Source organism: Rhinolophus sinicus, linkage group LG13 (genome assembly GCF_036562045.2).
Source record: "Rhinolophus sinicus isolate RSC01 linkage group LG13, ASM3656204v1, whole genome shotgun sequence".
Classification (NCBI taxonomy): domain Eukaryota; kingdom Metazoa; phylum Chordata; class Mammalia; order Chiroptera; family Rhinolophidae; genus Rhinolophus; species Rhinolophus sinicus.
The window spans coordinates 12,631,620-12,657,366 of NC_133762.1; the positions used below are offsets into that span (position 1 = coordinate 12,631,620).

The 25,747-nt window shown below is 46.8% G+C and overlaps 1 protein-coding gene across 5 annotated transcripts; it reads left to right on the plus strand.

Annotated features, from left to right (window-relative positions):
• Window positions 1-573: 573 nt before the first annotated feature.
• PRC1 (protein regulator of cytokinesis 1) lies at window positions 574-24,594 on the plus strand. 5 transcript variants are annotated; one of them, XM_019718053.2, is made up of 15 exons: window positions 671-827; window positions 8,761-8,893; window positions 9,104-9,226; window positions 10,621-10,854; window positions 10,933-11,103; window positions 11,585-11,734; window positions 12,728-12,875; window positions 13,648-13,784; window positions 15,529-15,624; window positions 16,365-16,511; window positions 16,684-16,794; window positions 19,064-19,174; window positions 21,606-21,782; window positions 22,104-22,145; window positions 23,548-24,594. In XM_019718053.2, exons 1-15 carry the CDS (start codon window positions 817-819, stop codon window positions 23,617-23,619), a joined length of 1,863 nt encoding a protein of 620 aa, XP_019573612.2. In that variant the 5' UTR covers window positions 671-816; the 3' UTR covers window positions 23,620-24,594. The 5 variants fall into 5 exon arrangements, with proteins under 5 accessions (XP_019573615.2, XP_019573612.2, XP_019573616.2 ...); XM_019718057.2 differs by having other exon boundaries at window positions 21,606-21,705; XM_074317654.1 differs by lacking the exon at window positions 671-827 and adding an exon at window positions 5,511-5,533.
• The last annotated feature ends 1,153 nt before the right edge of the window (window positions 24,595-25,747 follow it).

The window sequence follows — 25,747 nt, forward strand, 5'->3', positions numbered from 1 at the left end:
ATATAAACCCGTGTAATTTGAAAGAAAACCATGACCCAGGAGCTCGCCACTTATTTCCCAATCGCGGGACGTGGGTAAGTCACTCCAACCTTTTTGAGCCAGTTCCCTGCTCTGTAAAATGGGGCTGGTACTCACCTCACAGGACTGTTACCGCGATTAAAGGGGACCCCTTGTCTAGACAGGTAGCGGCCCGTGGGCAGGGTCCGGTGTTCCCTCCCTTCCCCTCGAGGCTTCCTACATCCGGGGAAAATTGCCACCAAAGATCAGTTCCCGCGCGCGCTACCTAGGCGACCCAGGGAAACAAGTTGAGGCGCCAGGACTTTGTATTAAACCCGCTCCGCCACCGGCCGGCTGCGGGCAGCGGCGTCGTTCTAGGCGTCGAGGCTTGGAGGCCGGGCGGCGCTGCGGAGCGCACTTCAAATCAAAACAGCGGCGGGGCGGGGCGGGGCGGGGCGGGGCTCGGACCACAGGGCGGCTCCGCGCGCGCGAGCACGTCACCCGCGGTGCGAGGAAAGCGAGCCGCGCAGGGGCGTGGCCGGGCGCACGCGCAGACGGCGATCCCAGCCCCAGAACCTGGGTGCGCTCGGACCCGACTGCGCACTCGAGGCGGGGCGAGGGCGGGGCTTCGGGAAGATCGACGGGACGGGGCGCCAATCGGGGGCTGCTCCGCCTCGGGTTTGGTTTGAAATCCCGCGGCGGCCCAACGGCTCGCGAAGCGGCGACTGGGACTTCTTTGGCGGTACCGGGTGGTTGCTGCTCTCGGTTCCGCGTGAAGTAGTTCGGGGACCTCGACGTCCGGTGTTGCGAGCGTCCATCATGAGGAGAAGGTGAGGGTTGCCCGGGAGTTGAGGGACGCGGGAAGGAGCGACGCAGGTCCCGGGTGCGGGGCCGGTGTGGGCTCCGAGAGGCCCCTCAGCTCGGGGCAACGGTGTCACGTCAGCCAGGCAGGGCTGGTGGCGGTGAGCCAGACGCGCACCTTGTTGTCGGTCGCAGGCCACCGTGGGGCCAAACGTAGGCGCCCGGGAGGAGTCGCAAGTGCGGGGGGACGGGTAGGCCCGCAGCGCGACCCGCGACCCGCGAGAAGCGCCGGCGTCCGGAGCCCCACCCTCCGCGTGCTCACGGCGTCCCAGGTGCTGCTAATTTGCACGGTGGCTCGTGGTGACCAGAGTCTTACGGTCAGCGTTTCTCGGTTCTCTTTAAAGCCGTGAAGTTTGTCTTTATCTACGTTTTTCCGTGTATCTGGGCTGCAGTGTTAGCATTTTACCTGAATTGGAAAGATAGCTTGGTTCCCTTGCAAGTTCAGACGCTCCCTTGAAGGAATTCTTTCCCGGTCGTTTGAACAACGCGGACAGTGCTGGGGAAAGACTGTCCGGCCTGAGATCGGGGCCAGACACGTCACGCTGTGTGTGTAGTCTTGGGACTTCTGGCCAGATGTTGAATGTCCGTTTCCTCACCTCTAAAACAAAAATTGCACAAAATAATTTTCTGTTAAGAGCGGCACAAATATCACCCTTATTTTCTGAAAGTAGTCGGTGAAGCGTTAGGATGAATCATTATTAAATAATTCCTTGGTTTTGGTTCAAACTGATAGCTGTATGGTTACATGGTTACTAATTCCCACGGTTCTTTTTCAAATGCTTGCCTTTGGGGAACAGTAATTGAGCACAGGTCACTGGTACCATTGGAAAAAGCACATGTCCTTGTGAGGTTGTGAATTACAACTATTTATTTAATTTTAAACTTTTATTTATTTTAAGTGTGTTTTTCCAGGACCCGGCAGCTCCACATCAAGTAGTTGTTTCAATCTAGTTGTGGAGGGCGCAGCTCACAGTGGCCCATGCGGGGATCGAACCAACAACCTTGTTGTTAAGAGCACTGCGCTCTAACCAACTGAGCTAACTGGCCACCCCACAAATATCTTATTATCTAAAGGACAGCGTAATTCTGTGCTTTTAAGTTACTATTGCATCTGAGGACAAGTAAAACCTACAGTGACATTTTATGTCACTCTTATTCCAAGTTGGTTTTTGGGTTGTTCAGCGTCTTCTGCTTTCAATAGAGTGAATGAAGGGGAGAGAAAGTTATCAATTAACTTTGGTTCCAGGCTGACAGATATCACTAGGCTTTAAAACAACAACTGGAATTACTCTACTCACAAAAGCAGACTTTGGGGTAACCTGGATTTCAGGTGTTCATATTTAGAAAGGAATGGAAACTAGGCCTCAGATACATAATGCTTATCGGCTTGGTCACTGGATTGACTACTGGTTATGGGTACAGGTTGTACAGATGGAGCTTAACAAAGGCCTGTTTAGGAATAAGTAGGACAGTGGGTCAGTGACTGCTGCCTGAAGGTAGGAAATCGTTTAGAGGACCATTTGAGATCTTTACCAGTCCAGTAGGTTCAAGAGACTGGAAAAACTGGCCCTTTTTACAACCTTTGTGTCCTTGGGTGGTATTCTTATAAGCACCCTCAGGTTTTCAGTGGATGCATTTATAAGGAAAATATCTCAAATTTGCACCTCTTAGGAGATTTAGGGAATTCCCTCTTAGGGAACTTACAGTATATAATTGTACCATGATAATTACTATTCACAGTGATTGCACTGAGGCATCTTATGATCGTACAGCTTTTTCGAAGCATCGAGTTATTAATCGAAAAATACTTCTTGAATGTTTGTTATGTACAAGGAACCATTCTAAGTGCTGGGGAATCAGCAGTGAATGAAACTGATACCTCTGTCCTTTTGGAGTTTACAGTTTAATAGCAAAATAAATAAATAAGTCTTACATTAAATGGTAATAGTGCTGTGGAGACAAATCAAGAAGAGACAGGGAACAAGGAGTACTGATGGCGTAGGAAAGGGAGTGCGGTTTTCAAGGGATTGGTCAGGAAAGGCCTTGCTGAGAAGGTGACCTGTGAGCAAAGAGGCCTAACGGAGGCAAGGGGCCAAGCCATGGCAAATCGTTGGAGGGTTTTGAGAAGACGAGACATGGAGCCAGCCTGTGGCTGCCGTGTTGACAGTAAGCGTGAGGAGGCCACGGCAGAAGCAGGGAGACGGGCTAGAAGGGGGTGCGGTACAGGCACGAGATGAGGGCGGTGACCTGGCCCCGGGCCGAGTGGCGGGTGCGGGCAGGAGTGAGAGTCTCGCTGTGTTTTGGAGTAATAAGAATGAAGTTCATACAGTTGGAATGTTGCGAAGAGTGGAAAATTGTTTTAATTCTTTGAAATTTATCAATTGTACTTTGAAAACTGTACTCTCAGAAGAACAATCTCCAACTAGAATGTATGACAATTCCAAACACCGCTTTCCCACTGGCCACATAAGGTTTGTTAAAGGAATTCAGCTCCAAGGGAGGCTTAGCTTTTTCATTAGAAGAAATTGTGGGAATACTGCTTTTAGTTAGTGGCCCATCTCCTGGGGTTCAGCCACCCCTTATCTGTGGTTTTGCTTTCTGTAGTTTCAGTTACCCATGGTCAACAGCGATCCAAAAATATCAAATGGAAAACTCCAGAAATACCCAGTTCATAAGTGGTGACTCACACACTGTTCTGAGTAGCGAGATGACCGTGCGCCCGCCTGCCTGGTGCGGAGCCCTCCGTCTGTCCAGCTTCTCCCCGCAGTGGTCACTTGCCTCCCGGCCCCTAAGTCACCTAGCAGCCGGCTCCTTACCAGATCGGCTGTGGCGGGATCGCACTGCTGTGCTCGTCCCCCTGATTTTCCTTCCTAATGGCCCCAAAGCGCAAGAGTAGGGGCGCTGGCCATCCGGACACGCTAAAGGGAGGCCGGGAAGTGCTTCCTTTCCTTTAAGTGAAAGGTATGTATGTTTAGGGGAAAAACATACACTATGCACACATATATAGAATGTGTTTGTGTGTGTGTGTGCACGTGCACGCATCTATATATATACACACACACACACATATATACATACATATATGCCAAGAAAATGTGTACAGTGGACACTAGGGTCAGCATTGCTCATCAGAAGTGTCTGGACGCTGATGGGAACCACTTTGAGCGCCTCTTGTAATTGCAGAAGTCAAATGTGACTTGTATTTATCTTCTGTTATTGGTATGTATTGAGTATTACAATTTTAATACAGGTTTTCTTAAAATGTGTATACCCATTTTTGGGCACCATCTGTGTGTGTGTGTGTGTGTATGTGTGTATATATATGCGGTCTCAGGCATCCACTGGGGGTATCCCCCGCAGATAAGGGGGGAACTATAGTACAGATATTTGTCCAGATTAAGTAATTGGGTTTGAAATCTACAAAGTTTGTACCAATCTCATGTCATTTTATTTTGTAGAAGTAATTTGTTTGACCAAATTAGCAGTCATATTTGTTTTTCAGTTAATTTACAAATCAAAAAAGCTTCAGATTATGTGCCAGATTTAAAAAAAAAAGGCTTCAAAATATAATCCCCATATAATTTACCTACTTAAAGTGTACGATTTAATGATTTTTAACGTAATTCAGAACAACTATCACCACAGTCAATTTTAAAACATTTTCATCATCCCTTCCAAACACCTCAGCAGTCAGTCCCCTTCCCCACCGTCTTTCCTCTCCCCAGCCCAGCCCCAGGCAACCACTAATCTGTCTCTATAGTCGTGCCTGTCCTGAACTTTAGCACTAAATGGAATCATTTGAAATGTTCTCACATTTACCTGTTCGTTGGTTGGTGGCCATTGGGGTTGTTTCCCCTTTGGGGCTATTATAAATTAGGCTGCTGTAAACATTTGTGTCCTAGTGCCTTGTGGACATATGTTCTCATTTCTCTTGGTTATATACCTACGAGTGGAATTGCTTGATGATGTAGTCACTCTGTGTGTGACTTTGAGGACTTGCCAGACTTTTCCAAAGCAGCCGCACCGACACCAGATTGACTGGAGATATCGCGGTGCTTGTGTTCAAGTCCACCAGCCGTGTGTGTGTGTGGGGGGGGGGTCCCCACCGGCCATGTATGAAGGTTCCGTTTCTCCACATGTTGTCAACACTTGCCGCTGCTTTTTTCATTCCAGCCCTCCTAGTGGTGGGAAGTGGTCTTTCTTTGTGGCTTTGATTGGCATTTCCCTGCTGGCTAAAGGTGTTGAGCGTCCTTTCGTGTGCTTGCTGGCCTTTCGTGTGTCTTCTTTGGAGAAATGTCTACTGAGATCCTTCGCCCATTGTGCCAGACTTCTCCTTTTGCAGAAAAGGGATCACGTGACCCTCTGGATGCTTTGCAGAGCTGGGCGGCACCGCCTGTAAATCTGTTTGTCGGTGTCGAGAGCACATGAGCCCCGAAGGTAGCTGGAAGGTAGAACATGGCGAACCTTCGGCAGGAATTCAGGGCCACTTGTACACTGTTGAGCCATAAGTGCATCAGGGTGTGGCAGAATGAAGATGGAGGAGACGTGGTCCCTGCCCCCGGGTTCCTGGTCGTCTGGGTGGGGTGGCTGAGGAAGCCACAGCTGTGCAGAGGGCGCTGGCAGGTGGACGGGAAGTGCGGAATCCTGCTGGCAGCAGAAACAGCTGCATGTGGGGGTGAGGGGCTCTGCCCGGGAGCGCCCAGGAGGGTCAGTTGGCTGGAGTTAGGGAGTGTGGGGTGGGGGGGGTTAGGAGGAAAACCTGAAGGTTGAACTGTTTCCGGGGGGCAGTGGGAAGCTTTGAGGGGCGGAGTGAAGCAGGTGCCTGACGACTTGGTTTCCCTGAGCACCGAGCTCTCACGTGGGTGTTGGCCAGGATGGGGGGCAGCCAGCCTGGAGGAGACGGCCCCGCCCCCGGGAGAGTTACCCCAGAGCCATACCCTGCGCTGGTCTGCCTCCGCTCCCGGGTTTTGCAGTCAATTGAATATTGACCACTGCTTAGCTCTTGTAGGTGATTTTTAATAAAAGGCTCAAGTGAGGATGTTAACGAGTGCATTCTTTTGTGTTAAAAGTGGGTTTATTTGCCTGGGGAAGCTTTGTAGTTGAACTTTAGTTGAGATTATATTAAGTAAATGCCTTAACTACCTGTTAACATTTGTAAAATGAAGGCAGTACAGTAAATTCTTGTAAATGCTGTTTATTATCTGGGTGTCAATATTGGCATCCGGTGAAGGCCACTGATATTTGTGCAAAAGCTTGCTTCACCGCAGACAGGCAGCCTTTAACGTGGGATTTCTTAGCTAGAGAAATGTCTTGGGTGTGAATAGAGTAAACCGATTGTTACGGAACTCAAGGCGTTCGCCGCTTGGGGTGCTCTATTCAAGAACATGACGTGGTGGTCCTTAGGCAGTTCTATTTACATAGAGCAAGTGAAGGAGACGGGTTACACATCCGCGCTCTGTCCAGAGCTTTAGCCATTGCTTATATACCCTGATGGTTACTTACAGACTGATTTCTTCTTTGCATCAGTTGGGTTTCAGGGTCAGAGCCAAGCTACTCCGGCTGCAGCTGCCTTTGCAGAATACTGGGCTGCATATGGACAGTTAGCAAGAACAGCATTTAGTAAGAACCACCCAGACCTTGATACCCTTGTTCTATCGAGCACTTTGGAGAAACTGGTGTTCTGGGCGACCTAGGCTGGTGACTCAGAACCACTGAACACGCTGAGACAGAAAGGGGGCCACTGAGTGCCTCTAGGCCCCCCACCTGTAGATGACTCAGTAGAGCTTAAGGGACTGGTGCCAGGCTTCCCACTGGCACAGCGCACCCAGATTCTCGTTTCTCTGGTGCCAGAGCAGTTTCTTTGTCATCCAGTTGCACCTAAGAAAGGAGAGAAAAAGCTCTGTTCTTTACGTGGTTATCATTTTTAACAGCACACTTACACGTAATCCAAGACGCCCAGTTAAGTTTGTGTTTCAGATAAACAATGAATAATTTTTAAAATAACCTCTTTGAAATGGAAGAAAAACGTACATACAGAAATGTGCACAAATCAAGTGCAGACTTAGTGCGTTTTCGTGAAGTCAGTGCTTGCCTGTGTGAGCAGCCGTCCCTGTCCGTGTGCCCCTCCCATCACCACCTCCCAGGACAGTGGCAGCCGCTGTCCTGGCTCCTGAAAGCACGGCTTCGTTTTGCCTGGTTTTGGTCTTTATATCAATGGGATCACATAGTGATTTGGCCTCTTTCACTCAGACTGGTTTTCCTCCTCTCCCCAACTTGTTTTTACTTTTTCACATTAGTTATGTCTTTTTTTTTTTTTTTTTTAAGATACATTTTTTTTTTTTTTTTAGATTTTATCGGGGGAGGGGAACAGGACTTGATTGGGGAACAGTGTGTACTTCCAGGACTTTTTTCCAAGTCAAGTTGTTGTCCTTTCAATCTTAGTTGTGGAGGGTGCCATTCAACTTCAAATTGTCCTTTCAGTCTTAGTTGTGGAGGGCGCAGCTCAGCTCAGCTCCAGGTCCAGTTGCTGTTACTAGTTGCAGGGGGCACAGCCCACCATCCCTTGTGGGAGTCAGGGAATCAAACCGGCAACTTGTGGTTGAGAGGATGCACTCCAACCAACTGAGCCATCCGGAAAATCATCGGCAGCTCAGCTCAAGGTGCCGTGTTCAATCTTAGTTGCAGAGGGCCGAGCCCACCATCCCTTGCGGGACTCGAGGAATTGAACCGGCAACCTTGTGGTTGAGAGCCCCCTGGCCCATGTGGGAATTGAACCGGCAGCCTTCGGAGTTAGGAGCATGGAGTTCTAACTGCCTGAGCCACCGGGCCGGCCCATTAGTTATGTCTTTTATCTCTTTTTTTCTTTTAAATTTAGGGTATGATTTATGAACAGTAAATTTAACTCATTGTAAACGTTTAGCTTGAATTCTGATCATTACATACAGTTATGTCATCACGATTAAGATCGAGAACCGTGTCATCACCCTAAAAAGTGTCCTTGTGCCCTTTTGTAGTTGATCCCAGGCAACTCGCTTGCTTTCTTTCACTACGCTTTTGCCTTTTCTAGGGTTTCCTAAAGTGGAATCGTAGAGTGTGCAGTCCCTTTGGGTTTGTGCTCTTTCACTCCGTAGCATTCCCGTGGTGTCCCGGGTCACCCGCGCTATGTGGTCACTGCCGTATCCGCTGTGGGACGCGCCAGTTTCCGTCCTGCTGGGGCGCGTCCCGCTTGTTGGGGGTTTGTGCTCTTGGGAGCAGCGCTGCTCTGATCCTCCTGCGTGTCTGTGGGGCGTTTCTGTACAGACAGGCGTGCACAGGAGTGGATCTGCTGGGTCCAGCTTCGGTAGGCACTGCCAACAGGTCTAAAGGGACTGCACTAGCTGGTCCTCCCACCAGGAGTTTGGGAAAGTTCTGGCTTTTCCGTGTACTCACCAGCGCTTGATGTTTGTCCTTTTGATTTTAGCAATTCTGCAAGTTAGTAGCTGTAATTTTAGAACAACAACAAAATTGTGATTAATTGCCAGCTGTTTTATAGGAACCTTTCACCAGCAAACTCTTGCATTAGGTGTGAGTCTATGTTACTGGTCTTTTTGTTTGTTTTTTCTTTAATAAAACATTTCTGATTCTATATTATACTGCCATGGGTAGAATCACTGAAAGTCAGATTCTGAGTAGTATTCAGAAGATGGACTGTCCATGATGTAGTACGATACTGAATTTTGCTGTGCCTGTGTTGTAGTGTTGGGGAGAGAGGAGAGGGGAGTGGGTAAAGATGAATTAAGCTGAATGCTTGTTTTCAATTTGTCCCAGCCTTGAGGCCACCGAGAAACTCTTCAGTTCCTGTAAATACTGCTTTTAGTGTGTTGGAGGCAGTGGCTCATGCAGCTGGCTTCTCTTGCTTTTCAGTGACGTGCTCGCAGAGGAGTCCGTACTCTGTCTCCAGAAAGCCCTGACTCACCTTCGGGAAATATGGGAATTAATTGGGATTCCCGAGGACCAGCGCTTACAAAGAACTGAGGTGGTAAAGAAGCACATCAAGGTGAGTTTAGTGCTGGAGTCTTTGCAGTGGGAGGGCTCGGGATGTTGTCATCTCACGTGAGGGGGCTTCTAGCAGTGATACGCAGACGTCAGGCTCTTCCTGGTGCCTAAGTCCTTTCTTAAAACTGTGAAGTTATGAGGGTTTTGCTGTTACTCGTTCTTTTTCTCCCTTTGGCCCGACACTTTTATGGGACTGTTTTCTCTCCCGTAGGACCTCCTGGATATGATGATTGCTGAAGAGGAAAGCCTGAAGGACAGGCTCATCAAAAGCATATCCATCTGTCAAAAAGAGCTGGCCACCCTCTGCAGCGAGTTACATGTTGAGCCTTTTCAGGTACTTGGCAGGGTCCCGGGCTCCTGCTGGGTCTGAGATGGAAGGTGTCCTTGTAGGGGTGGTCCTGGGCACGAGACGTGGGGAAAACGTGCTGCCTGGGTAACTAGTTCCAGCAGAGTAACTTTTCCTTCTGTGAGGGTTGCCCTGGTGAGAGGTGAAGCAGCTGAAGGACGTTGCAATGAAAAACAAGCGTCCTCTGGCTGTCGGTCTATGGGGCATATATGTAAAGCAGCTCTTCACTCGGATACTGGGCCATTCTTTCTTTGAAAGAAAATGAAAAGAGCTACCTCGGAAGCAAAACTGACTAGTGACATAAGGGAAAGTTATCTAAAAACCTGCCTTTGTGGGTTTTTTTCATACCCAAAAGCTGCGCACCACTGAGCCAGCCAAAATGGCCACTTGAGCAGCAATGTGTCCAAAGCTTAGGTGTCAGGAGAGCAGTCACGTTTAGAGCGTGCCGTGATTATCTGCGTTTATCGCTGCGAGGCTGCTGTGTTGTGCTACAGCACAAGTCAGGGGCTCGAATGAGGACACCAGCTGGGTGAGAGCAGTAGGAGATGGGGCCCCCAAACAGATTGTTTGCTAGTACCAGTAAAAGCAACGTCAGCATCGTAAAAATGAAGACAAACATGGAGCTTGGGAGGGTCACTAGAATAGATGTGCGAGCAGAGACAGCACAGGATGGCTTATGTGGTACTGATGCGGTTCTCAGACGCCTCTCCCCGTGACAGGGGCACCAACTCCGGGGTATCTAGGTCAGGTCAGCCGGGGCGGGGGAGGGGAGGCCGCCTCTAAAGGGTTAGGATCAGTCCTATGTGACAGCCAAGAGCAGTCAGGCAGACTGACATCAGTGGAGTTTTCCGGAATCAACAGAAATGGCATGAAGACCATTGATTTTGGACAAATAGTTTCTGTCTTTAGTCTTTTTTTAAAAAGAACTTTAAATGTGAAATTGATGAGACGTTAGGTAGATGGTACATCTCCCTTAAATTACATCCCAGTTCTTAGGTCACCTGTGTTGAGTAAAATTTATAGGACATATAGCTGCCACTTTCGTTTTTCTGTTTATCAGGAATAGAGCAAGGAGTACTAAATTGTTTTTTATTGATGAGGTGATATCCTTAGGATTATTGGGATGAGCATTTAGTTATGAGCTAAATATACCACCTATAGCTAGCTCAAAACGAGCTTTCCAACGAATTTTCACCTCTTGCAAAGGTGACCAAGTACCTTTCCTTACCGGAGACCTTCCTCAGGGGAGCCTCTTTGTGCCATATTCTGTTGTCTGTGAGTTGACGTATTTGTAAGTTTAAGTAAAAGTGTCACCCGAGCCCTCTTTCATTGTCCTGGTTTTCCTTTGGAACCTTGTAACCACGGTCCATCATCTTACACAGGAGGAAGGAGAGCCAACTATCTTGCAACTAGAAAAAGATTTGCGCACTCAGGTAGAACTGATGCGAAAACAGAAAAAGGAAAGAAAACAGGAACTGAAACGACTTCAGGAACAAGACCAAGAGCTCTGTGAAGTTCTCTGCACACCCCGCTATGACGTCGACAGTGATTCTGTTCCCACCTTGGAAGAGCTGAACCAGTTCAGACAGCATGTGGCCGCTTTGAGGGAGACAAAGGTACACTGCTTGCATCTGTACTTCCTGAAAGTCAGTTTGACCTTCCTGTTGGTATCTTACAATCGTTTCGTTTTGTAGGCGTCTAGGCGTGAGGAGTTTGTCAGCATAAAGAGACAGATCATACTGTGTATGGAAGAATTAGATCACACCCCAGACACAAGCTTCGAAAGGGACGTGGTGTGTGAAGATGAAGATGCCTTTTGTTTGTCTTTGGAGAATATTGCAACACTACAAAAGTTGCTGCGGCAGGTAATGTCTACTCAGATTCTGGCCTGGGATCGCCGTAATGTCCAGCAATTTGAATAAAAGTGACAGTTTTTTTCTCTGTTGGTCCTAAATAAAGAGCCAATGTGAGTTAAGAAAATGAGGGCAGATAAAGATGGTATATGATGCACAACCTTGATTTTTCTTTTTTTTTTAAACACAAAGTTTTATATATAGCTTTAAGAATAGGAAAGTGAAATTTTGGATGAAGTAAGTCATTGAATTGTTAGTGTTTAATGAAAACTTTTTTTAGTTCAGGATTTGAATCCTAATTCTTGGGGTCTGAGGCCTCCCCGTACTGACAGCCTTACAGTTTGTGTTCAGGAGTCACGGAAACACACCTCTTCCCAGTCTTATAAAAAGTGCTGCTTTTCCATGTGGGCCCAGATGTTTCTTTGTGGGAGGCTGAGGGCTGCCGTCTCTGTGCTGCTGTCTTGGCTGTAACCACTGTCTTCCCTTGCTCCAGCTGGAAATGCGAAAGTCACAGAATGAAGCCGTGTGCGAGGGGCTGCGTGCGCAGATCCGAGAGCTCTGGGACAGGCTGCAAATACCAGTGGAAGAGAGAGAGGCTGTGGCGATGGTTATGACCGGGTCGAAAGCCAGGGTGAAGAAAGCGGTAAGAAACCCAGAGGGCGCTGGCTCAGCAGTCTCTGTGGACATTTCTGTATCGAGTCTGATGTCTTGACCAACTTCTGCCTTGAGCAAGCCCATTTTGAAAGCAAGCATCAGAAAAAGGTGGCAGCAATCTGTGTATCTTTTTTTTTTTTTTTTCCCCATTTTTTTTTTTATTAAATTTATTGGGGTGACAATTGTTAGTAAAATTACATAGATTTCAGGTGTACAATTCTGTATTACATCATCTATAAATCCCATTGTGTGTTCATCACCAGAGTCAGTTTTCCTTCCATCACCATATATTCGATCCCCCTTACCCTCATCTCCCACCCCCCACCCCCCGCCCCCCTTACCCTCTGGCAACCACTAAACTATTGTCTGTGTCTATGAGTTTCTGTTTCTCATTTGTTTGTCTTGTTCTTTTGTTGTTTTTGGTTTATATACCACATATCAGTGAAATCACATGGTTCTCCGCTTTTTCTGTCTGACTTGTTTCGCTCAGCATTACTCTCTCAAGATCCATCCATGTTGTCACAAATGTTCCTATATCATCTTTTCTTACTGCCGAATAGTATTCCATTGTGTATATATACCACAACTTCTTTATCCATTCATCTATCGAAGGACATTTTGGTTGTTTCCATGTCTTGGCCACCGTAAACAAAGCTGCAATGAACATTGGAGCACACGTGTCTTTATCTCTAAATGTTTTCAGATTTTTTGGGTAGATACCCAGGAGAGGGATTGCTGGGTCATATGGCAATTCTATTCGTAATTCTTTGAGGAACCTCCACACTGCCTTCCATAACGGCTGCACCAGTCAATCTGTGCATCTTTTATCTTTTATTCTTAGGTTTCTGGGCCTTTGATATCAAAGAGTGTTGACTTAACCTCTGTGGTTTTATGTTGTGATTTTATTAAACAGGGAAAAATTTTGCAAAGCTAGTGAATGTAAAAGTGTGGCGAGGACCTTTAACAGATCTCTCTTTTTCAGCTGCAATTAGAAGTGGATCGTTTGGAAGAACTGAAAATGCAAAACATGAAGAAAGTGATCGAGGCGATACGAGCGGAGCTGGTTCAGTACTGGGACCAGTGTTTTTACAGCCAGGAGCAGCGACAGGCTTTTGCCCCTTTCTATGACGGTTAGTACAGGAGCCGTGGTGTTTATGTGGCCTGCACTTGTGAAAAAGTGCAGATGTTCACCCGGAAGTACTTCCTCTGCTGAAGAGATATAACTACCTGTTCAGGCCAGTCAGCATTAGTTGCCATTCCTGTACAAATAAGCGTTTGCAAATGCTACTGGGAGATGAGGGATCTCTTGATTCCTATATCACTGCAGCCTATAGTTGTGAAGCTCGAGTTTATCAGGTGCTTACTCTATGCCAGGTGTAATGTCAGACTCCTAACAATAGTATCTCACTTCATCTTCACGTCAAAAGATGAGGACGGGAAGGCACATAAATGTTGAGCAACTTAAACCAGAGGCCCCGCAGGTAAAGGGCGGAGCTCACGTCTGAGCCCCTGGAGTCTGACTCCAGAGCCCAACAGAATTCTAGTCTGACCGGAACTGAATATAAAGTGAGGCTGTCTGCTCAATTTCACATTGGGGACATTTTCTGTGACCCAACGCTCTACTGGGCAGGGTGGAAAGGACGAATATGAAAGAAACCTAAGACAAGGTGGGAGAGGACACAAAGGTTTGAGAATCTTCGTCATTCGAGCCCACACCCCAGTCCCTTACTCCCTGGTCCCCCCAGGCTGATAGCGACACACCTGGCTTTTATTATCCACAATGTAACAGTTTTACTACAATGAAGAAGAATCTATTTGCATTTCAGGGGGAGGAGGGATCAGTAAAGTGGGGTACTAAACACTGGAGGAATCTTCCTGAACTGCTGGGTCTGTGTCTTGCAGAGGACTACACAGAAAGTCTGCTCCAGCTCCACGATGCTGAGATCGTGCGGTTACGAAACTACTACGAGAGTCACAAAGAATTCTTCGAAGGTGTTCAGAAGTGGGAAGAAAGCTGGCGGCTTTTCTTAGAGTTTGAGGTACTGCCCTAACTTTTGTCTGTTCCTTAAAGGGCAACGAAGTGTTGAGAAAGCGCGTCCTGCGTAGTCAGAGTCTAGTTTTTGCTCCTCACCAGGTTTCTAATACCGTGTCTTCATCAAGTCTTGGAATTACTGCTAACCCGTCTCTATTTGTTAGTCTGACGTGCAGGAACACATAAGAGAAAACCCAAAGTAAATGGCTTAAATAAGGAAGTCCAGAGGTAGGCAGTGCAGGGCAGGTGTGGCAGTTCCACAGTCGGGGTCTTGGGCTTCTCCAGCTCGTGGTCCCCCAGCACTAAGGGGTGGACCTTCCCCTCAGGTCCAAGTTGGCTGCAGACTCCCACTGTGGCGTTTCAGGCAGCGTGGTGGAGGAGGGAGCACAGAAGGCGCTGCCCCTCCAGCCCCTCTAAGGGCGCTTCCCGGCGCCTCTGCTCGTACTCAGGTGCCGCACCGCGGCTGGCGAGGCTGGGGGCACTGCTGCCGCAGAGGAATTCAGGTTCTGCTCCTCAGGAAGGCGAGAAAGACGGGCGTGGGGCCAGGCCATTCGTATTCTCTACCATTCCAACTCTTGCTGTTTTCTCAGAAAATTGCCTGGGTGTTGGGGCACATTTGTATACATTGAATTCCTCTTCTTACCTACACAGCACGCGCGGGTTCCCTCAGAGCATTTTAGATGTGGGGGCTGGGACGAGGATGAGGCACCGTGGGCACAAAATCAAGCAACCTGTTCTCAGGGTCACACAGGCGCTTCAGCAAGTCCTGAGTTGAACTCAAGTTCACAGGTGGGAAACCAGGACTCAGAAGTGGGGAGAACTGAGCGAGGTCTTCCAGCTATTTAAGATTGAGGGTCCTGGGCCTCAGTTACTCCTTACTTCTGGGTGAAAGCAAGGAGGAGGAGGAGTAAATGTCAACAAAGAGCCAAATAAACAACCGTTGTTGACGTGCCAGTAGTTAAGACAAAATAAGAGGCGAATTGCCATCCCCTGTAGTTACTGTTTGCAGGCTGGCGCCCACCGAGCAGGCTGGAAGGGAAATGGAATTTCTTCACAAGCTTAGCCCCCAATTTGTCAAGATCAGTTCTAAACTTTTCTGGTTATCTGCCCCTAATTGTGAATCTACACCTAACTTATATTTATAAACGATATGCTTATATTACTGTTCTGATACACTGAATACATGATAGAATAACAAAAAGCAGAAAAGTTAAAAAGCGTATGAAGCCTAACGTACTACGTTTTTCTACTTGTCCTTTTATGAGGTTAATGTAATGAAAACCGGATTATCTATAAACCCCTTAACTTGGCACATTCAAGCTGCATTGTCTCAACAGGCCGGAAGTGAGTGGGCACGTAGGGTTGCCACCAGCAAACTCTGAGTGTAGACCTTCCCCTTGTCTCCATGTGGCTCATTTCCTGTAGCTGATGTGTAATCTTTTGACATCCGAACCAAGGAAGGGAGCCATTGACATTGTGCACTAAATATTAAAGTCTGTCTTCCCTTTTAGATAAAAGGAAACAGTGGCTTTCCTGCACCCCAGTGGATGTGCTTGCCCCTGGTGGGAGTGCTCACACCCACTTCCTGCCTCAGGACCCCTATCTTCCTCAGCACTGAGGGAGTGTGGGAATGCAAAGCTCTCGGAAAGTCTCCTTAGTAATATGCATCTGTGTTTGACAGCAGGTCTTGGCAGAAGTCATTGGTCTGACTGCGTGTCCTGGGGCTCACTGATTAAAATGTATTTTCACAGAGAAAAGCTTCAGATCCAAGTCGGTTTACAAATCGTGGAGGAAATCTTCTAAAAGAGGAGAAGCAGCGAGCCAAACTCCAGAAAACACTCCCTAAGGTAATGTTGTTGCTAAGGGTTTTATCTGCAGAATGCCTCACTGTCTGTCTAATCATTTGCTCCCAAACTGTCTTCTCTCCCAAAGGTCAGGCAAGGATGATAAGTAATCATAGGCCTTCCTAGTATAAGCAACTGAGGATCAAGGGGGGTTAGTTTGCAGGGGAGCCCGTAACACATACCACAGTAAGACTGGGCGGCTTACACAACAGACATTTATTTTCTCCCATTTCTGGAGGCTGGAAGTCAGGTCACGGTGCAGACAGGGCTGGTTCCATAGACTGGTAGATGGTGTCTTCTCCCCGTGTGTGTCTCCACGTTTTCTCTCCTTACAAGGCGCCACCAGGCCTACTGGTGTAGGATCCACCCTGATGGCCTCGTTTTAGCTTAATCACCTCTGTGCCCAAAGTCACTTGCCCACCTTTTCACAGCTGGTAGGAGGCAGATTCCAGGCGGGAACCCAGGTGGTGGTGTCCTTACTGGCACCGCTTCTTCACAGCTGCCGGTCCTCCCGATGCTCCTCTAACTTTCAGCACCAAAACCTCAGTGGCCACACGCTGGTCCTCACCTTTTGTGAAGGAAGCGTCCTTGGCCTGGGATTTCCCACGTGGGTCCGTCCAGCTGCCTGAAGTGGGGCTCGTGATGCTCTGGCGGGGGGAGGTTTATTCTTTGGGGGAGTCGTTCTGTTTGGGCTTCACACCAAAGATGTGAATTAATTAACGTGTCCTTGTGTCTGGTCTCAGCTGGAAGAGGAGCTGAAGGTGCGGATTGAAACGTGGGAGCAGGAGCACGCGCAGCCGTTCGTGGTGAACGGGCAGAAGTTCGTGGAGTACGTGACAGAACAGTGGGAGATGCACCGATTGGAGAAAGAGCGAGCCAAGCAGGAGCGGGTACGTGAGCCCAGCTCGGGAAGAGGGGGCAGAGGTCCTGGGAGCAGCCACTCCCCCAGTGCCCAAGGCAGCTCGGGCTGCAGAGGGTCGGCACCAGGTTTCCGGCCCCGCCCCGTCCCAGACCTGTTTTCTTCCTGGGATCTTACCCCAGTTGCTTCTGACTTTCACACAGCAACTGAAGAACAAGAAACAGACGGAGACGGAGATGCTCTACGGCAGTGCTCCCCGCACACCCAGCAAGCGGCGAGGACTGGCGCCCACCACGCCGGGCAAAGTGCGCAAGGTAAATGGCAGGCCCTGGGCTGCGAGGGGCCAGGGCTGGGGGCCTCCTTGCCTTCTGTCGGGCAGGTGGGGAAAGGGCTTTGCTGCACTTCCGCGTGGAGTCCGCTTGACAAGGGGGCATCGTGGCCCTTCTCCCTCTACTCGTACTTCATGACATATAAAAGATTTGAACATCACCTGCAGCATAGCTCCAAGACTGCCACTGAGAATATTTGGTGTTTTTCTTGCTTTTTTAAAAAGCTTTTTAAAATAATATATTTTTACAAAGTAGAGATCACGGTATATAATTCTCATTTCTGCCTTTTTACCTATTTTGTGTTGGTTATGGTTTTTTTCATAGCAAACTTTCTTCAAATACACACTCATCATTAGCTATATATTGTCCTCTTGACATACTGTCATTTGTTATTTCCCTATTGTTTGATATAACAATGAAAATAATGTGGTAAACTTTTAAAAACATGTTTTAGAACACCAAAATTCAATTCCAGAAAGGTTTGTTTTAATTACAATGTTGAGAACCTCTGTGCCAGATGCTGAGAGTACAAGTGCGACAGTCCTTGCTCTCAAGAGTGCTGTTTTCAGACATTTCTGATGTCCCGGCTCCACCAGTCACCCAGCCTCTGGTACCAAGGTGGGCGTAACAATGTGTGTTCCCAGTGGCAGAGCCTGGCACGTGACATTCCCACACTTTTGAAATTTTTGTCCATCTGATGAATAGGAAGTAATGTCTCGTTATGATTTTAGTTTGTGTTTCCCTAGTTACTAATGGAGTTGGGCATTTGTCTCTTTGTTACAAATTTTATAGGAATTCTTTATGTTCTGGATACCACTCCCTTGTCGGTTGTGTTATAATAGCTTTTCTCAGTATTTATGTGTGTTTTGTGTAGTTCGTCTTTTTTTTTCTTTTCTTTTTGTATCTCCTTTTTTTATTATCTTGAGAACTTCTTTTTCTTTTCTTTTTTTTTAAATCAAATTTATTGGGGTGACAGTGGTTAGTGAAGTTACATACGTTTCAAGTGCACAATTCTGTAATACATCACCTATATCTCACATTGTGTGCTCACCACCCAGAGTCAGTTCTCCTTCCATCACCCTATATTTGATCCCCCTTTACCCTCATCTCCCCCCTCCCTCCCCCCTTACCCTCTGGTAACCACTAAACTGTTGTCTGTGTCTCAGTTTTTGTTTGTTTATTTGTTTGTCTAGTTCCTTTGTTGCTTCCAGTTTTATATCCTACATATGAAAAAATTCATGGTTCTCGACGTTTTCTGTCGGACTGATTTCATTTTGTAGCTTCTTTTTACTCTTTATGGCACTTTGTTGATGAGCAGGAAGTTCTAATTTAATACAATAAAAGTGTTTTCTGTCTTTTCTTTAAGGCTTGTACTTTATAAGTGATCCACCCATGACCTGAAGCCACACAGATATTTTCATATGTTGTATTTCCTAGTCTGTGTCTTGTATCTGAATAGTTTTACTATCCCATTTAAGGTTTTTAATCCACCTAGAGTTTTCTAGTTACAACGGAAGTTTACAGCTTCATTGAATAAGATTGACACATAATATTTAAAGTGTACACTTTAATAAGTTTCCACATGTGTACACTGAAACCCTCACCACAAGACAGTGAATGTTTCCATTTACCCCAGACGTTCCTTCCTCTTCCCTCCTTTCCTGGCAGCCACAGATTAGCTCTGTCTCTATTGAGTGATTTGCACTTTCTAACATTTTATGTAAATATGTAGTATGTCTTCTTTCATTTTGCATAATTTCTTTAGCATAATTTTTTTAGAGATTCACCCATGTTGTTGCACGTATTGCTAGGTCACTACTTTTTATTGTTGAGCAAGCAGTGTTCCTTTGTATGGCTGACTGTACCACAGTTTGCTTATTCATTCGCCTATTGATGAATATTTTGGCTTCTTTCTGGTTTTTTGGCTACTATAGATAAAGCCGCTATAAATATCCATGGATAAGTCTCTGTACGGGATCTGCTTTCATTTCTCCTGGATGCCTGCCTAGGGGTGTTGTAGCCGGTCATGCCATAGGTGTCTGGCCCGCTTTCAGAAACAGAACGGTTAGACCCGTTTACAGCTCCCCCTGCTGGACGTAAACAGGCTTTGAACACTTTTCACAGGGTTCCCCAAAAGCTCTTTACCGTGTAAACTCATCTTTCTTACAGTGCTTCTCATACTCATTTCTCAGGAGTGTAGGGACAGGTTGCCGAGCATGTCATCTCCATTAGTAATGTCTGTTTTTCTACTCAGCTGAACACTACCACCATGTCCAATGCCACGGCCAACAGCAGCATCCGGCCTGTGTTTGGGGGGACCGTTTACCGCTCCCCGGTGTCTCGACTTCCGCCTTCTGGTAGCAAGGTTAGTACGCTCCTTGTGCAAGCACGTTCCCAACACCGCCCCAGCCGATTTTTCCAGCGGCCCCACCTACTCATTCCAGTTTCTGAGATCCCTGAATTTGGTGATCATTGAGATGCTGAGAGCTGACAGATGTGAGCTATTTAATCTGAAGATTGAATGAGAGAAAGAGTGGTCTGTCGGAGACCCACAAGCATCGTGGGGGAGCCCTGGGATGGGACTGGGAAACTGAAGAGCAGGTGGTGGTCTCTGCAGGCTCAGGCAAAGCCCGGTCTCGAGTTGCTGCTGAGCAAGTCCCTGCACGTGGGTTCCCGCCCTGACACTGGGTCCCTGGACAGATACCCTCGCACAAGGAGACGGGGGCGTGTATGTGCTAAAATGTGTTCAGTGTTTCAAGTATTTTACAGACTATGCTCAAGGTGTTCTGCAAATCGTTAAGAATTCATATATATATGTGTGTGTGTATATATATATATATATATATATATACACACACACATATATATATATATATATATATATGTTTGTTTTCTTAAATCAAAGTTTATGGGGGTGACAATTGTTAGTAAAATTACATAGATTTCAGGTGATGTAATACATCATCTATATATCACATTGTGTGTTCACCACCCAGAGTCAGTTCTCTTTCCATCACCATATATTTGACCCCCTTTACTCTCATCTACACCACCACCACCCCGACCCTCTGGTAACCACAAAACTATTGTCTGTGTCTATGAGTTTTTGTTTCTTCATTTGTTTGTCTTACTCTTTTGTTTTCAATTTTACATTCCACATATCAGAGGTTCTCTACTTTTTCTGTCTGACTTATTTCACTTCGCATAATAATCTCAAGATCCATCCATGTTTATGCAAATAGTACTATTTCGTCTTTTCTTATGCCCGAATAGTACTCCATTGTGTATATATACCACATCTTCTTTATCCATTCATCTATCGAAGGACATTTTGGTTGTTTCCATGTCCTCACCATCGTAAATAAAGTTACAGTGAACATCGGAGCACATATATCTTTACAGATAAATGCTTTCAGATTTTTTGTGTAGATATCCAGGAGAGGGATTGTTAGGTCATATGGTAATTCTAGTCTTAATTTTTTTTTTTATAGTTTATTTTTATTTTTTTGTTGGGGAACTGTGTTTCTCCAGGGCCCATCAGCTCCAAGTCGTTGTCCTTCAGTCTAGTTGTGGAGGGTGCAGCTCAGCTTCAAGTCCAGTCACCGTTTTCAATCTTTAGTTGCAGGGGGCACAGCCCACCATCTCATGCGGGAATTGAACCGGCAACATTGTTAAGAGCTCGCACTCTAACCAACTGAGGCACCTGGCCGCCCCTATTCTTAATTTTTTGAGGAACCTCCACACTGCCTTCCATAGCGGCTGCACCAGTCTGCATTTACACCAACAGTGTGTGAGGGTTCCTTTTTCTACACAGCCTCTCAACACTTGTTACTATTTGTCTTGTTCTATTTTTTATTATTATTAACTTCAGGTGTACAAAACAGTACAATAGTTACACATTTCACCCCTCATAAAGAGATAACTCCCCCTCTCCCAATCTGTTGCCCCTCTGACATTGTATGTATCTATTGCAATTCCACTGACTATTCCCTGTGCTGTACTCCATATCCCGGGACTATGTGTATTAAATTATACTGTATTTCCCCGAAAATAAGACCTCGCCAGACAACCAGCTGTAATGCATCTTGTGGAGCAAAAATTAATATAAGACCCGGTATTATAATTATATTTTATATAGACCCAGTTTTATGTCACAGTAAAATAAGACCGGGTCTTAATTTTTGCTCCAAACGACACATTAGAGCTGATTGTCCGGCTAGGTCTGATTTTCGGGGAAGCAGGGTAGTTGACACAATATTATTCAGCTCCAGCTTCAGGTGTGTACAGCGCAGTGGTCAGGCAGCTACACTGTCCATGGAGTGGGCTCCCTAATGAGACAAGTGCCCATCTGACACCCTATAACATCTTTACATTATTGGTTATAGTCCCCAAACGGTCTTTCACATCCCCCTGGCCATCTTGTCTCTACCAAGTTATGCTGCCTAATCCCCTCCGCTTCTTCCTCATCCCCACCCCCTCCCTTCTAGCAACGCTCAGTTGTTCCTGTGTCTCTAAGACTGTGTCCCTTATCTTCTTGATGACACAGCGCTTCTAACTGGGGTGAGGTGATAGCTCATTGTTTTTTATTTGCATTTCTTTGGTGATTAGTGATGTTGAACATTGTTTTATACCAGAAATTCTGTGCAGGATTACAGACACACGGCTAATATAAAGATGATATCAGTGTGCGTGCATGTGTGTGTGCGCGCGTGCGTGCGTGTGTGTATAGATGTGTGTTTGCGCATGCGCCTTTCCTATAAGGATATCACACTGATCCATCTTTCCTTTCTCTGCAGCCAGTCCTCACTTCTACCTGTTCAGGGAAAAAAACCCCCCGCGCGGGCCGGCACGGAGCCGACAAGGAGAACCTGGAGCTCAATGGCAGCATCCTGAGCGGTGGGTACCCCAGCTCGGCCCCCCTCCAGCGCAACTTCAGCATTAATTCTGTTGCCAGCACCTATTCTGAGTTTGCGGTAATTCACCTTTTGTAACATCTACCAGTCTCTGGGGAGCACACAGTTGGGGCTGTAGGCATCTTCCCAGGGGTACCCAGGCTCGTAGTTAGGGCAGTTCTTTGAGGCTGAGAATCCCTTTCCTGCCCTGACCATGGGGTGGGGGTGAGTAAGGGGGGTACATAGGAGGGAAGTTGGCAGCAGCACACAGACATTTATTTAACTTGGATCCTTCTACTTAAGAAATACCATCCCCTGGCTGCAGGAGGTGACCCTTCTGATCACGGCCCTGGTGCTCTCTTGGTGGAGTTCTTGGTAATGGTCTGAATTCTCTGTTCTTAGAAGGATCCGTCCCTCTCTGACAGCTCCACTGTTGGGCTTCAGGTCTGTATGGCAATCCCTGCATGTCCCGTGTCCCCTTTCCAAACTGCTCTGTCATCTGCTGGCTTCATCCCCATCTGGGCACAGGGCTGCACTAACCAGTGATCTTCAGCTGCACTGTCACCACCTTTTTGACAAGGGAAGCAGGAGTCCCGAGTACAGACTTACAAGGAACACGTATCGGACTTGTTCCCCACAGACTAATGTGCTGATTAACAAGAAAACTTGTTCAGACTTGAATTGGATTCTCAGCCCCACCTCAAGTCAGGCAAAGCTTTTTATCATGTGATTTCACAGCAGAAAAGGTTCACATACCCGCACCCCCCCGATTGTGACCTGCAAGGCCTCCAATGTGCTGCGAAGAATAGAGGCCCCACCCCTGGGGGAGGGCGCCCCAGCTGTGTGCTGCCTGTGGTGTTCTTGGCCTGTGTGATGACAATTGCCTGGAGTATCTGCCTTACTAACCCCTGGGCGCCCAGCTTTCTGCCAGCGCTCATGTCCTTGCCTGTGACTCTTTCTACCTCAATGAGCTGCTACGGCGTCCATGAGGCTCTGGAAGAGGGTCATTTTTCCAGAATGCTCTTCCGCTCCTAGTGCCATCGTCCATGTTAAGCGACACTTACCTTCCTGTGTCTTCTCTCTCCCCTCAGCATCCTTCTCTTGAGAGGTGAGGCTGCCTTCCCCGGGGTTGCTGGGGTACAGCCCCGGCGCCGTCCCTGAGGCCGCAGTACACGACGGCCCAGGTGGCCCAGGCCAGAGCTCCTTCTGAGCATTGAGGTCCACTCTGAGTCTGCCCTTTTGGAAATTTCATGACTAGTGTGGCGCTACCTGTAGAAATGGGTACGTGCCACTCTGGCTGACTGCAGGACAGAGGGTCTATGTTTCTTGTTTTGCTTGCTCAGCCAAGGCCGATTTCATCCCCTTGAAGCTTAAATGTACCTGCTTCCCTCTGGTTAGGCCTAGGACGCCTCATGGGCTCCTCTGGGCAGCAGACTAACCTCTACTAACATCTGTCCTTCGCAGCGGTCATTCGTGCTTTATCTTCTGCTTCTGTACCATGTGCTCCAGCATGAGATCAAATCACCAGGGGGTTCCAAGGCCCTCAGCCCCAGGGATTGGTAGATATGTGGTGCTTTTTAAAGGGCTCAAAACACCGAAGCTTGCTGCCTCCCTAGCTTGACAGCCCAGAATCGTTTGTAAAATATAAGGGATTTCTCTCCTGGGGATTTTAACAGAACGGACTGGCTGAGGAAAGGGGTCCAGGGCATATGCACACATGCCTATCTGTGACTAACAGAATGGTGCTCAGACGGTTCCTAACGCACCTGTGCGGGCACATCTGTCTGTAAGGGCGGGACATGCTGGAGACGGAGGACTGCCACTGATGTTCTTTATTTTTCAACAGCGAGAACTTTCAAAGGCCTCCAAATCTGATGCTACTTCTGGAATCCTCAATTCAACCAACATCCAGTCCTGAGAAGCCCTGATCAGTCAGCTTACTGGCTTCCTGTGCTGCCTACACTGCACCTAATTGTACAGGGTGCCTTTAATTTTCCATGGGCTTACGTGTGCTCGAGACCCTGCATAGGTTCCATTACCACGGGCCTGACTTACAGATAAACGTCCACCGTAGGCTTAGTGGGTCCTTAGACATTGTTATTGACTCAAGAAATACATTAAACGTTAGTGTGTAGCATAAGTACAAATTTTAGCCTATGGAACCTAACTGCACTTGCTAAAGCACGATCAGGGCTTGGATATCACCATCGTGTAATAAACTGGTTGACGGCTCATCCTTGGGGTGCGGGATGTGCCAACATTTTAGCTTCTACACTTGTGTAGCAATTAACATCTTTATTGCTTGGAGATGTTCACGTAACGCTGTAGCTCCAGTAGCTTTGCTCCCACCTCAAGTCCTGTCTTCACCACACAGGACAGCCTCCTCCTCATGAGGGTGTCTGTGTGTCAGAAGCTGAGATGACCTGACCTACTGCCAGAGGTGACAGGCAGCTTGGGAGCCCCTCTGCTAACCTGTGCAGTTGTTACATGGCACCAACACACATACATCCTGGTCTGAACTCTACTCCACTTCTCTGTCCAGCGTCCTGCGCCCATACACGTGCCCATTACCCCTTGCAGCCCTCAGGCAGGTTTTGAGGCTGTTGGGGAGGTTAGAACTTTGCACGTCAGTCCGGGGGACTTGTTCCTGCTGTAGCACACACACGAAGCCCCCTCTTTCCCCACACTATTGCTCACTACTGTTCTCCGCAAAGCACTACTATTTATTCTTACTCTGCCTGTGCCAGGACTAAATGCTTGTCAGGAGCTTACCAGTGTGGTCAACATCTAAGTATCAAGCCATACTGTACAATCACGTGTATACATGTCCTGATTTTAAAATATAAATATATTGTTCAGAATAAATTAAAAAGTGTGCACTTACATTGAAAAAGGATATATTGCAGTGTTTGTTTTCAAATATACCCAAATGAGGTTATGGTTCGTTTGATTTGGTGGAAAGCAGAAATTTCTAGTGAGACGTGTGGTTTTTATATTAACACTTTTTTTCTTTCTTACTGATCTGTTTCATTCTCTTTTTTTTCTATCTTGTTCTCCTTTGTACCTGAATTTTGTTCTACTTATCCATCTAACTTTCATTCACTCTTTCTTTCCCGCTTTAATTCTATTTATCTTTCTACCTTTATTTTTCTTTTAATAAACTTTTTATTTAAGTGTGTTTTTCCAGGACCCATCCACTCCAAGTCAAGTACTTGTTTCGATCTAGTTGTGGAGGGTGCAGCTCACACGGCCCCATGTGGGGATCGAACCAGCGACCCTGGTGTTAGGAGCATCGCGCTCTAACCAAATAAGCTAAGCGGCCTACCCTCTACCTATCATTTTTTTATTCTATATTTCTATCTTTTCTTCAATGTTCTTTCATATTCTCAATTTTCCATATTATTGTTCATCTGCATTTTGTTCCATCATTCATGCTTTCTATATTTTTTCATATTTTTGTATCTTCCCAACCTACTATCTTTGTTCTGTCTCTCCCCAGTAATTTGTTCCATGTATCTTTCTGTTTTTCTCTTTCATTATTTGAAGACTTTGTTTCGTTTGATCTATTTATCTGACATTCTATCTTTCCTCCATTTATTTTCTAGGCTCTTTCCTTTCCATTTCTGGTGTGTGTGTGTGTGTGTGTGTGTGTGTGTGTGTGTGTGTGTATGTATGTATAACGTGTGTGTGTATGTATAACGTGTGTGTGTGTTGCTCTCCTGTCTATCTACATACCAATCCTTATTTTCTTCTATCTATACTTTTATTCTGTCCATCTATATTTATTTTGGTCTCATTTATTTTAATTTATTGGGGTGACAATTGTTAGTAAAATTGCAGATTTCAGGTGTACAATTCTGTATTACATCATCTATAAATCCCATTGTGTGTTCACCACCCAGAGTCAGTTCTCCTTCCATCACCATATATTTGACCCCTTTTACCCTCTTCTCCCACCCCCCACCCCCCTTACCCTCTGGTAACCGCTAAACTATTGTCTGTGTCTATCAGTTTTTGTTTCTCATTTGTCTGTCTTGTTCTTTTGT

What these genes read in the sequence shown, in the direction of transcription:
- PRC1 (XM_019718053.2), top strand. An exon ending in AGCGAGCCAAGCAGGAGCGG is followed by an intron (nt 16,512 to 16,683) that starts GTACGTGAGCCC and finishes ACTTTCACACAG; the next exon opens with CAACTGAAGAACAAGAAACA. An exon ending in CGCCGGGCAAAGTGCGCAAG is followed by an intron (nt 16,795 to 19,063) that starts GTAAATGGCAGG and finishes TTTTCTACTCAG; the next exon opens with CTGAACACTACCACCATGTC.